General features: G+C 44.6%; 1 protein-coding gene across 1 annotated transcript; it reads right to left on the reverse strand.

Annotated features, from left to right (window-relative positions):
* Positions 1–743: 743 nt before the first annotated feature.
* On the reverse strand, positions 744–1,778 carry LOC308684066 (trace amine-associated receptor 13c-like; the record flags this gene model as incomplete). Its single annotated transcript, XM_081355094.1, has 1 exon — positions 744–1,778. The coding sequence occupies exon 1, from the start codon at positions 1,746–1,748 to the stop codon at positions 744–746; it is 1,005 nt and encodes a 334-aa protein (XP_081211220.1). The 5' UTR covers positions 1,749–1,778.
* Positions 1,779–12,368: the final 10,590 nt, after the last annotated feature.

Here is a 12,368-nt window from a genome sequence, read left to right on the forward strand (position 1 = left end):
TTCATCCCTCATCTCAATTTCATCTCAAATTCTTCTTCTCTCCTCCTGGCTTCTTCCTCTCTCTCTCTCTTCTCTCTTCCTCTTTTCTCCTCTCCCTCTCTTCAAACTCTCTTTCTCTTCTTTCTTGCAGTTGTGCCTCTTCCTCCCTCTTGGCCTCCCTTTCCTCCAGCTCTCTCAAATAGCACAGAAGTTCACTCTCTCCTGACCCTCTCTTCCTTTTTGTGCCTCCAACGTTAGAAGGGCCAGCAACAGAGGGGGAGGAACCAACAGCCTCATCTTGGTCACCAGACTGTATTAACACTAGTGGGGGGATGGATGGCTTAGAGCCTAATGCAGCATCCATCACCCTATGCCACTTCCAGGATGCGGCTGTCAGTTCCCCTCTCTCTGTGCTGACCCCTGACTGTGGACACTTAAGATCCTATAACATTTGTGGGGAAAAGACTTACAATTACCTACATTTTATTTTACTTATCATTTGACTGTCTCTTTTTGTCATTGTGTTTTTGATTTATGATAAAACTGATGAAATAACTGATGAAAGTGAAGCATAAACTACATAATATCTACTTTTATCATTTATTTCAGTGGACTGAAGATTTGTGCTTTTTGCTCAATTTACTTAATGAGCAAATAAAATAACTGAACATGTAATGTAAATTACAAAGATAAACTGTTAATCTACCTTTATGACTGTATAACAATAATGAAGTTTATGTGAAATTGCTCTCAGAGTGATTTAATTACAATGAATATTGAGTAAAAATATCAACCAGAGAGGATGCTGGCTGAAATATTTTCAGAGTTATGATGTGTTTAACTGTCTTTTTAAACCAGGGATAGAATAAAGCATAGACCAGAGGATTCAGACCTGAGTTTGTGTACAAGACCCATGTCAAAACATTTATGGTTGTGGAAGAGATTACTGCTATAGAACAGATATAGTATGGAATATAGCACAGCAGATAAACTGTCACAATGATTCCTAATGTCAAAGCAGCTTTACTCTCAGATTTCCTCCTCACTGATCCTTCAGTTACACATTTACCACCCTTCATCAGAGAGTTTATAACTTTCACTTGCTGATGTACTACATAAAAAATCCTCAAATATAAAGTTATGATCAGGATACAAGGAAAAATAAAAGACATGACCAGATCAATGATTCTCCAGGCAAAACCCATCATAACAGAACACTCTCCATAACACATGTCTGTTCTGTGTGAAGTGTCAAAATATCCGCTATTAATTATAAAGGCAGTAATATAAGCTAAAGAGCAAATCCAGCTCAGACAGATGCTCATTAAAGTTTTAGTTTTGGTTATTTTCTGTGGGTACAGTAAAGGGTGACACACAGCCACATAACGATCAATAGCAACTAAAAATAAATTACTGAGAGATGCTGAAAGAGGCACATCAATAAATATTGAATAGAATCCGCATAAAGTGTCTCCAAAGTACCAACACGTCTCAATCAGCCTGGTGGCCTCTATGGGCATGACAAGTCCCATAAGCAGGTCGGCCACAGCTAGAGAGAGAATAATCAGGTTTGTTGGAGTGTGAAGCTTCTTGAAGTGAGAGATGGAGATGATCACCAGCAGGTTCAGAAACACAGTCCATGCTGACAGCAATGATACAAACACATATATGACGTTGTATTCATGTCTGGAGCGTTTTCCCTTGATACATGATGAGTTGATGGCAGGAAAGCAGTATTGAGTCTCATGATTCTCTGTCTCATAGGCCATGAGTGAGTCTCCTCCTGTTAGGAGTTTGTTCTGCTCTTCTCTTCTGCTCTATTGTCGTTTAATTTATACAGTGTCTGGATCAGACCAACCTACCCATGATCAACCGCCCACTGATGCTGCATAATATACATCATTGTATGAATTATTATGTTTAGTCACACAATAATGCGGTAAAACGTTTCGTAATGTCTGTAACCCTTGTTCCCTGAAGGACGGAATGGGAGATGTTACGTTGATGTGCCAACGTAATTGGGTTCACTTCAGGGAGCCCTATCATTTTCGAGTATCTACAGAACGAGCCAATGAACGTTATACACCAACTGTATGTGTGATGGCAATGCTGCCTTATCTAACTTATCTTTTTTGCAGAGTACAAGAGAATTGAAGATTTTTTTGTTTTATTCTCAAATTATTAGTTTTTGATTTAACAATTCAGACATAAACAATATTTTTATGTATAATGTTATATGGTAATGTAATGTTCAGATAATTTTATTCCACTCATTATTGGTATTAAAACTGCACAAATAAATTAATAATTTAAGTGAAATTTGTATCCTAGCTTTTTTTCCAAGTAAATCTTACTCCGATTTTTTATGTGGTGCAGGTGCCAACAGTACAGAGAAGCACATTCCAACAGAACAAATGAACAAATGAAATGTTTCAGCTGACAACTAATGAACGTCTTAGAACAATTTAGAAAAACTAGATAATTATGTTTCTGGTTCAACGTCAACTGTATGGTGAAGTGAATCAAGTGATTCACTGATCAGACTCTGAAGAATGATGCACTCATGAATCTTCAATTCAAATAACTGTGTGATAGTTTATTTTACTGGGTAAAAAAAAAAAACATTATTATTTCATTATTGTGATTATTTTAAATATCACTTGTTTGGAGGGCCTTGGTTTCGGTTTATTATTTCTTGTGTCTGAAATATAAAACATCTCGGTTACGTATGTAACCCTCGTTCCCTGAAGGAGGGAACGGAGACGTAGTCGACGTGACGGCTGATTGGGATCACGCTATGGAGCCTGTCATCTTCGAGTATTGTAAAAACGAGACAATGCATAAATGCATATAAACACGAAAGCAGATGCACGCACTACTTATTTTTCGCTGAGAAGCCGAGCGGAACTGGGGTCTGTGGTGGTACAGCAATAATGGCTTGGAGACTACATCTCCGTGGAGAATACACATATGGACTGGGCGAATTATTGGGTAGTACAACATATGGAATGTCATACCGAACCATCAGAGATGGCAGGACAAACTCTGCCAAGGGAAAGATACAGGCTCGAACTTAGGGAGCCTTGTCGTGGATACACACATATGTGACCCGTCACGGAAACCAAGGACACAAGTCGGCAGCACAACTTTCGAGCAAAATGAGAAAGAAGCGGGTTTTTTTTCAAAATTGGTGATTTTCGTTTTTTTGCAGAATCTGTAAGTTGAGATCACAAAGAAGCCTCTCCATGTTTGAGATAGCAGTATTGGTATATTTAAAAGCGTACATTTTGATGTCGAAATCGCCTTGTTTTTCGGAGATTCTAGCACGCAGTAGGGGGCGTGTCATTTTCGGTGTGTATTTCCATACTGAATTGCCGGCGTGGCTACTTATTATGCAGCGCTCTGGCCAGCTCTATCTGATTTCAAAATTCAATGAAGATGGACGCCAATAACATTACGATGTCCAGCAATCCATTTAAATAGTAGCTTACATGGGGTTAAAATGATCCGCCAATGTAGTCAACATGCATATGAATGGTACAGTGGTAGAGCGTTCGCCAGCCGTGTTAGAGGTTGAGAGTTCGAATCCGCCCTTGAATAAGTTTTTTTTTTTCTTGTATAGTTTTTTTTCTCTCTTCAAAACGATTATGTTAATCAGTGGTTGTATATCAAGCAGGGACATGCAAATGTTTGAATTATTTTGTTATTTCAACAGAACAAATAGAGAGTATCCGCAACGGATTGAAGCGCGCGTCGAGTGAATACAATGCAGTGTGCGCGCGAGCCACACGAGTAAACACTGTATCTGCGCCACTGATCGCAGCAGCAACGAGCACTTTGATCACTTGATTAAAAAAAAAAAAAAAAAACATTTCAGCGCTAGTATGTTATTTAAAAAACGAACTAAATGAATGCTCTGCCAGTTAACAGGAGATGTTTTATTTAGAGAATTTGTAGAATTGGTACATTCAGGGGGGAGGGGGAGACGGGGGAGCTTTACAGGGGGTATGACTTATCTAAATGAGATGTAAATGAGCCCTATTGTCATTCCCAGAAGCGTGAGAACTTGCCAATCTTTAGAAGCAGATTTCTACCATTTCAGTTTTTTTGAGTGCCTACATTCAAATGGCCACAACTTCTCCAAATTTTATCAGATTTCCATGTGTTATACATCGTTGGAAAGCTTGAATACTACACTTTCAGAATATGTGAATAACTCAAAATGCCCCAGAACCGACTTGTGTCCCTACTTTCCGTGACTGGTCACATATGGATCCCCGTAGGGATACAACATATGGACCCAGCCTAGCACAAGTTCATTAAGCTTACAAGTGGTAGGCCTAGCATTGGACGCTCTGCCATGTCCAATGCCGAAGGGGTTGTGGAGGAACTCACAGGGTTCGAATAAGGAGCACTCAACTGGAGCAAGAATGGCACACGTATCCTGTCCATAGGAGGGGAATGGCACAGCAAGCCAACACATCGAGCATGCTTACTGTGTCAATTGGCTCAACGCATAGGCTATAAAATCTAGCAAACTTGTTAGGTGTCATCCAGCCCGCAGCTCTACATACATCTGTCAGTAAGGCACCTTGCGCCAATGGCCAGGAAGCAGCTACACTTTGTGTGGAGTGAACTCGCAGTCCCGGGGGACAAGGTGCATCTTGGGATTCATATACCAAGATGATGGCATCCACTATCCAGTGGGCCAACCTCTGCTTGGAGAAAACCTTTCCCTTCTGCTGGCCTTCGTAACAGATGAAGAGCTGATCTGAGGTCCTGAGGCTTTGCGTTCTATCCACATGTATCCGCAAGGAGCGGACAGGACAGAGAAAAGCCAGGGATGGGTCTGCCTCCTCCAGGGGCAGCACTTGCAGGTTCACCACCTATTCCCGAAAGGGAGTGGTAGGAACCTTGGGCACATATCCAGGCCGGGGTCTCAAGATAACGAGAGAGTTAGCCGGCCCGAATTCCAGGCACAATTCGTTGACCAAAAATGCTTGCAGGACCCTTGATAGAGGCAAATGCAAGCAGGAGAACTGTCTTTAAGAATTTTTTTCTCGACTGACTGCAGAGGCTCAAAGGAAGGCCTCTGAAGTGCGGTCAGTACTAGAGATAAATCCCAAGAGGGAATGGAAGGGACGCGAGGTGGATTCAATCTCCTTGCTCGCCTAAGGAACCTGACAACCAGGTCATGCCTTCCCACGGATTTCCCATCCACTGCATCGTAATGTGCAGCAATAGAGGCAACAAACACTTTGAGGGTGGTGGGAGACAGTTTTCGCTCCAACCCCTCTTGCAGGCAAGAAAGCACAGTCCCGATCGAGCATCTTTGGGGGTCTTCTCTGTGAAAGAACACCAATCAACGAACAGGTTCCACCTCAATGCGTAAACATGCCTTGTAGAAGGTGCTCTCGCAGAAGCGATGGTGTCTACGTCTGATTGTGGTTGATCACCCAGAACCTCCGCGTCCCGTCCAGGGAGCAGACATTAAGTTTCCAGAGGTCTGGTTGCGGGTGCCATATGGTACCCCGTCCCTGAGAAAGATGATCCTCCCTCAGAGGAATGGGCCAGGGAGGTGCTGACGAGAGGAGCACAAGTTTGGGGAACCAGGTCTGGTTGGGCCAATAAGGGGCAACTAGAAAGACCTGCTCCTCTTCCTCCCTGACCTTGCACAGTGTCTGTGCAAGAAGGCTCACTGGGGGAAACGCATATTTGCGAAGGCTCCGGGGCCAGCTGTGTGCCAGTGCATCCGTGCTGAGAGTGCCCTCGGTCAGGGAGTAAAACAATTTGTGACCCGATCTGGCGAAATGAGTCGGAAGTCGCAACGTTCCATTTTAAGATATGGGCCGATTATGTGGAAAAACAATGAAATAATAGATTTTTTTAAAAAATATATTTTTTGCTAAATTTCAAAGAACAGACATTCAAAAATAATCTCCTAAAGTTTCATAGTCCAGATAATTGAGTAAAGGTATTTAAATGACTATTAAAGATTACAAAGTTTTACTAAATTCGCTGGAAATTAATATAGCTTTTCTCAACTCCTCTCATCACCTCTGAGCATTTCCCGGGAATCCCCTCAAACGTCTCTGCTCTCCAAATATGCTGTTTCACGTTGTATAGAACCAATCAAAAAGCTTAGAAATGTACACAAACGCTGATCATTTGTCAATGGGAAGCCCCGTTTCGACTGACCGGCACGCGATTGGTCCAGGCATCCTCCTGTCAGACTTGCAGCGATCTGTGTAAACAAGCTAGCAGATCTCCTCAGAAAGATTAAATATTATTAATTTGAGAAATGTCGCTGTCAAAAGAGAGCAAAGTCACCAAAAAGTCGCCAAAAGCGTTGAACTGACTAGAGGCTTCTAACCTAAGCTCTGCTGCTGGTCATCAAGAGTGGCTAAGGCTAGTCAGTGATTTTTTTTGGATCTGGAGATGTGTCATCCTCTGATGACAGCGACAGCGAAAGTGACAGCCCTGTGGTATTTATCGTGTATGGATGTGAGTGAGTGCAGTTATTGTGTAGTATTGAGTGTATTTATCTGCAAGGAGAATCCATTACAATGTGTTTGATTTATTTTAACCCAATATTTAACTGTTGGTATCTCCGTTATGAATTTGTTACACTGTTATTGTCAACTAGCCTACACAAAGACGATTGCATAGGGCCTAGGCTAACATTATTTGTTCTCTGTTTCCTTCTCTCTCTCTCTCTCTCTCTCTCTCTCTCTCTCTCTCTCTCTCTCACACACACACACACACACACACACACCCTCTCTCAAGGAAAACTGTAGCACCTCTGTTCAATCTTTCTGATTTTAGTCAATGTTTGTAAAAGTGCCTTTTAAATTATTTATTAAAATAAAAACTTTAAAATAATTTGAGCTTCAGCCTGGTTTATCATATCAACTAGGACATCATTTGAAAGATTATGGTCTCCTCTTTCCATTAATACCAAAATCTCAATTTTGAAATTTGGGTCACTGTGACTCATTATGCTGGATCAGGTCACATTTGACGAGTCCGGAGAGGCAAACAGATCGATCTGTGCAGCTCCGAAGTGGTCCCAGATCTGCTGAACCACCTGGGGATGAAGTCTCCACTCTCTGGTGGCCACATGCTGTCAGCCACATGCTGTGCCGCTCTGCCACTCCCACCTCGAGACTCGGCCATGAAGCCAGTGCTGAAGTGGTATCATACCTAGCGGCGTTACTGCGGCTGCGGCTGCCATATGCCCCAGGAGCCTCTGAAAAAGTTTCAGTGGGACCACCATCCTGCTCTTTAATGTATTCAGGCAGTTTTGCACCGACTGGACACGTTCCTCTGTGAGGCGTGCCATCTGTTTGACCGAGTCCAGCTCCATACCGAGAAAAGAGATCCTCTGCCCAGGGGTGAGTTTGCTCTTTTCCCAGTTGACCCGAAGATCCAATTGTCTGACATGTTGGAGCAAAACTGTTCCCGAGACTGAGCTAGTATCAGCCAGTCATCGAGATAGTTGAGGACACGAACACCACGTCTCTAATGGGAGCAATGGCCACCTCCACGATCTTCATAAAGATGCGGGGCGTCAGGGCCAGCCCGAAGGCTTGGACTTTGTACTGATAGACTCAACCCTCGAACGCAAAACGCAGGAAGGGCCAAGGAGACATGAAAGTACGTATCCTTCAGGTCGATTGCTGCGAAAAATGCATTTCTGCATTAGCATCTTGAATGGAAGCTTGTAAAGGGCCCGATTCAAGATGTGCAGGTCCAAGATTGGTCTTAACCCACCACCTTTCTTGGGTACAATAAAGTAAGGGCTGTAGAAGCCATACTTAATTTCGGCTAGGGGAACTGGCTCTATCCCATCCTTCGCCAGTAGGACTGTGATTTCCGCATGCATGACAGGGGCTCTTTCATCCACAAATGCCTCTGAACACAGACGGGTGCCGGGCAAACTGATTTGTGTAGTTGAGTCTGCGGGTGCCGGGCAAACTGATTCGTGTAGCTGAGTCTGATGGTGTGGAGAATCCAGCTGGACGGATTGGAAAGCAATTTCCAGGCTTCCAAAAACCGCGCCAGGGGAACCAGAGGCACCACAGACGTACCCGGGGTGGGGCAGCGAAGTGGAGAGCAGGGACCTGGCTCAGAGGGCACGGGGGTGGTCCAGAGCGGGGTCTGAGTGTGGGAGAAGGCGTAATCGGGTCCTCGGACCATACCCGTCTGCCGGCTGGCGACTCAAGAGAGGATCGATGATTTACAGGCTTTACAGGGTTGCACACCATCAATCTGACCCTCTTGGAACCCAGGAATAAAGGAATTTGTTCTTCTGACAATTCGGGAACCACTGGACTCTGGGAAGCCGGCGGTGGAACAGAAACCATATGAAGAACTCCTCCCCCATTCCCTGGGTGGCCTGTATCAGGGACGCTTAGTCTCAGTGTCTGATACAGGCTGGACGGCTCTTAGATCTCAGCTGAGGCCTGAGTGAAGGCTGCCACGGTGGCCCAGCAGGAGCGTGAGCGGTGGCAAGGGGCAACCTCTGCAATGTGCAGGTGGAGGAACTGCCACCGGCGGCGGGGTGATGGCAGCAGCGGGCCGCCGGGACAGGATGTGTCAGACCTCCTCCATCTGCTCCTGAGCAGCAGAGAACTGTTGGGCGCATCGCTGTTGGGCGCATCGCTAGACCGATCGCGCAGGCCGCAATGCTTGCGCTTCGGAGAGCCGAGTCAGTTGCAGTTCGGAGCTCACTCATCAGCGCACGGTCTAGACTATAGACCTGTAACAACGCCATGGCATGCAGAGAGGAAGCAGCTTGCCCGCAAGCTCTATAAGCTCCGTCTGTAAGAACAGACGTAAACTCACAGGCCCGCGACGGGAAACGAGGCTCCCCAAACCAGATACAGCAGCTGCCGGACACAGGTGTGCCGTGACAGACCGCTCCACTGGAGGGACAGCCACGTAACCTCTCACTATTCCTCCTTCAAGGGTAGTGAGTGGGGAGAATTATCCAGGTCGTTTCCAGCAGTAAAAGGTGCCATCCACAACCTGGTCAGTTCTCCATGCACCTCAGGAAAGAAAGGTACTAGGGCGGCGGGTTGAGAACCAGCACGGCCTGCCCCAAGAAACCAATCATCCAACCAAGACTGAGCGGGACACGGTGGAGGGTTCCACTCGAGTCCTACAGCTGCGCCGGCCCGTTTCAGCATAGCTGACAACTGTGGATCCGGCTGAGGCAACGTTGTACTCCCCAAAGGGGACAACACAGCTGAGTCATCATCTCCAGAGCTCAGCTCACCCTCCAATGTTGCAATCGGCATCCTATCCTCCTGAGGAACCTCCAATGGAACCTCTGTCCCATCCATTACAGACAGGCCAGCGCGCTCAACAAAGGAATTCACCGGTAGCAGTGTGATGGAATCGTGAGGAGTCCACGGGGAATGGTTACCGGGCTGGACTCGAACTGCACCTTCGCGGACGAAGGCAAGTCTTGATCTCAACACCGAGACAGTCATGTTCCCACAATGAGCACACGAACCATCCACAAAATCTGCTTCAGCGTGCTGTAAGCCCAAACACATCATGCAACAATTGTGACCATCAGAGGGGGACAGGGAACGGCCGCATCCAGAAACGCACGGGTGGAATGACATCTTGAAAAAGACACAAACGCACCCGTGTTGCTCTTTCAGGAAATAAACGCTCTCACCAGTGCTGGAGCACACAGGGGAATGATCGCAGCAACACTGACAGGGATGGTGCAGCCTGTACCAGTGAAGCACTCACTCTCTTCGCCCTCAACCGGCCGTCAGACAAACAAAAGAAATTTGCTTTGCTGTTAAAACAGCAGTTGAGAGCTTAGAAAACTCGCGACTACCTTTTCGTACCTTTACGAGCTGTAAAACCACCAGCACCGGGAAAGACTTCCTGAAGAAGCACCGACACACTCACTCGTTGTAAAACAACACACTCTTCAGAGACATCGACATGAAGACCGATCGGCTCCGAAGCGAAAGACAAGTGGTGCGTGCATCCGCTTCAGTGTTTATACCCACGCTGCGGGGCGGAGCGTGAGATGCAAATTGGCTCGATTTTAATATACTCGAAGATGACAGGCTCCCAAGCGTGATCCCAATCAGTCGACTGAAAAGGAGCTGCACATTTGGAATAAATCTTAGGAAAAAAATCTTAGGACGACAAAGTGTCCCTCTACATTGTTAAAAATGAACCGCAATTAAATTTACTGTTCTTACCACAACATAAAATGTAACGTGTGATAACGGTTATGGAGCATTATATCGGGTGCAGCTTAAAAGTGTGCTTTACCATTTTGAAATCTGAAACACAAATACAGTCAAACCTAAATGTATTCAGACACCTTCAACATTTCTCACATTATCACAGTTTATTTGCCGTAGTTTAGAAAATGGTAATAAAATATGACAGGAACTCAGAGTTATCAAATCAGCTGATATTTCACTGGTTTTGGCCATCCTTCTGTTAGACTGTTTCACAAATGAATTAGGTTGAATAGTTGTCAGTTGTCAGCTGTTAAATATTAGTATACAATTACATAATACCAATTTAGGTAAACCAATTACCAAGCAATGCTTAATTTTATTCAGTCTGTGGTGTAAAAAGGTCGCATTAGCAATTAAAGAAAAAACACTTAATTAAAATATGGTCAGGTCAAAGTGTCTGAATAATTTTTGGTCCAATTTTTTTTTTTTTTACTGGTAGGCCAATGTTTGAAGAATTTTTGGGTACAATTTGTCACAGTTTACTTTATTTTGCTATCCTCACTTACATAAATAAACTTTAGTGTCCTGCACCCACTAGTAAAAAAAAAAAAAAAAAAAAATTATATCTGGTGTCTGAATAATTTTTGGTTTGACTGTACATTGTGAGATACAGCACTCATCAATGATAATTTGTAAAAATGTCCACTAAAGAGGATGCTGACTGAAATATCCTAAGTGATAGGATGTGTTTAACTGACCAAGGGCAAAATAAAGCATATACTGTAGATAGGATTCGAGTTAAAATAGTCAACCCATGTTTGAAAATTCACTATTACAGAGAACATTGCTGTATTCCCTGTAAGAGAAAATGTATAGAGAGGTAGAAAGCAGAGAATATGAATTGCCACAATGATTCCTAATGTCACAGCAGCTTTTCTCTCAGATTTCCTTCTCACTGAACCTTCCATTACACATTTACCACCCTTCATCAGAGAGTTTATAACTTTCACTTGCTGATGTACAACAAAGAAAATCCTGAAATTTAAAGTTATGATTAGGGTACAAGGAAACAGCAAGGATACAAACAGATCACTGACTATCAATGTAAAACTTATCATGAGAGAACACTCTCCATAACACACATCTGTTTTGTGTTATGTGTCAAAACATTGATTGCTGCTTGAAAGAGCAGTGATATAAGCCAAAGAGCAAAAGCAGCAAAGACAGATGGTCATTAATGTTTTAGTTATGGTTATTTTCTGTGGGTACTGTAAAGGGCAACACACAGCCACATAATGTCATGACGTGCTGGGAAAAAAGGAAGCAAATGCAGGCGATCTCAAGAAAGTACGTTTATTAACACTCAGAACAGAAGTAGACTCAGGCAGATCGTGAGGGTCAGACGGCTGTAGCAGGGTGACGCAGGGACTTAGATGGTCGTGATGAATCCGGCGGTGAAACGGCGTGAAGGTGAAGACAGGAACCAGACACGAAGAACAAACAGCACAGGACTCCAGGAAGACACCAACTCAAACGGGAAACACGGCACAAACATCGACCAACGATCTGACAATGAGAGAAGGATTCAGTGAGTCTTTTAAAGGAACAGGAGATGAGTGACAGCTGGCGCTGAGCTGATTGCGGATGATGTGATTAACTGATAATTAATACGGTGACACCCACACACACACGCACATGGCACACAGACAACAATAACAAATGCACGAGACAAGCAGGAAGCAGCGCACTCATGAACCGTGACAGTACCCCCCCTCCTAGGGACGCCTCCTGGCGTCCCCAGACTCCCTTACCTGTCGATGGAAATCATCAATAAGGGAGTGATCTAGTATGTCTCTCGCAGGAACCCAACTCCTCGCCTCCGGACCGTAACCCTCCCAGTCCACCAAGTACTGGAATCCTCGTCCCCTCCGCCTGGTGTCCAGAATACGGTTAACCGAATACGTCGGTTCCCCATCTACAAGACGCGGCGGTGGGGGAACCGGTACAGGCGGATTAATTGCTGATCGAAACACAGGCTTAATTTTGGAGACATGGAACACGGGGTGTATCCTCCTGTACGCTGGAGGAAGGTTGAGGCGGACTGCCACCGGACTAATAATCTTGGTGACAGTGAACGGGCCAATAAATTTGGGTGCTAACTTATTC

Source organism: Scardinius erythrophthalmus (assembly GCF_964197995.2).
Source record: "Scardinius erythrophthalmus genome assembly, chromosome: 23".
Classification (NCBI taxonomy): domain Eukaryota; kingdom Metazoa; phylum Chordata; class Actinopteri; order Cypriniformes; family Leuciscidae; genus Scardinius; species Scardinius erythrophthalmus.